The 854-nt window shown below is 32.7% G+C and overlaps 1 protein-coding gene across 1 annotated transcript in view; it reads right to left on the bottom strand.

The window, feature by feature from the left end:
- MED14 (mediator complex subunit 14) overlaps window positions 1-854 on the bottom strand; it is a 64,863-nt gene that overhangs the window by 9,860 nt on the left and 54,149 nt on the right. Inside the window, exons 24-25 of the mRNA XM_077748494.1 lie at window positions 497-503; window positions 1-13 (exon numbers count right to left, since the gene is read on the bottom strand). The exon at window positions 1-13 is cut by the window's left edge and continues 159 nt beyond it. Coding sequence (XP_077604620.1) covers window positions 1-13; window positions 497-503 — 20 coding nt within the window. The remainder of the gene's footprint in view (window positions 14-496; window positions 504-854) is intronic.

Genomic DNA, 854 nt, shown 5'->3' with positions numbered 1-854 from the left:
AAACACTCGACACCTTACAAGGTGATCATTTTATTTTTTCTTTCACTGTTTCACTGAAGTATGATGCTTCTTAACATGATACAAAATTAGAAAAATACAGACTGAGGCAGGATAAAATTTATACCTTCACCCAAGCTTCAATGTGGACAATGTGTAACAACCTACTATTTTCAAAGTTTATTTGTAAACATGGCTGAAAATGCTGAGCAAGAAAATCTCAAAGCTCACTTAAGGGCAGAAACCCACTTTTCAAGTAACTCTGACAAATTATGTTTTCTTTCTACTCAAGGCTGAGGACAGGGAAATTTTCCATTTTCTTTATGGAACATTTCCCATTTTCTTTAGGCTACACTGAGAAATGAACCAAGAATCAAGTTTTGAAAGCAGCAACTTCCTGAACAATTTAATATTTAAATTTTATCCTGCAGACACTTTTAACGTATTATATTGAGAAAATACTTTTACCATGTATCAGAGGAGAGTAAATGGTCCCAACTTCCAGTCTTATAGTTAAGAAAAAAACACAAGAATATATATGCATGCATAAAATGAGAAATACCAAATNGAATTTCATTAATAATCCAAGAAATTTTCACCTATCAAAATGACCAAGATTTCTGAAAATCATAACACCCTGTGTTGGCAATGATGCAGGAAAATAGACACTCTTGTTTGCTGCTAGAGGAAATTGATATAGCCCTTCAGGTGAGCAATTTACAATATGTTTCAAAAGCTTTAGAATTTCTCAAACCCTTTGAGACAGCAATTCCACTTCTAGGAACTAACCTAAGGAAATAGTCAGGTGAGCAGAGATGGTACCATTTTTATTTGTAAAAAAAAAAAAAAAAAAAGGA

Source organism: Crocuta crocuta, unplaced genomic scaffold (genome assembly GCF_008692635.1).
Source record: "Crocuta crocuta isolate KB4526 unplaced genomic scaffold, BGI_CrCroc_1.0 scaffold49, whole genome shotgun sequence".
Taxonomy (NCBI): Eukaryota; Metazoa; Chordata; class Mammalia; order Carnivora; family Hyaenidae; genus Crocuta; species Crocuta crocuta.
The sequence above is the reverse complement of the archived record's forward strand: the minus strand, read 5'-3'. Positions and strand labels throughout refer to the sequence as shown.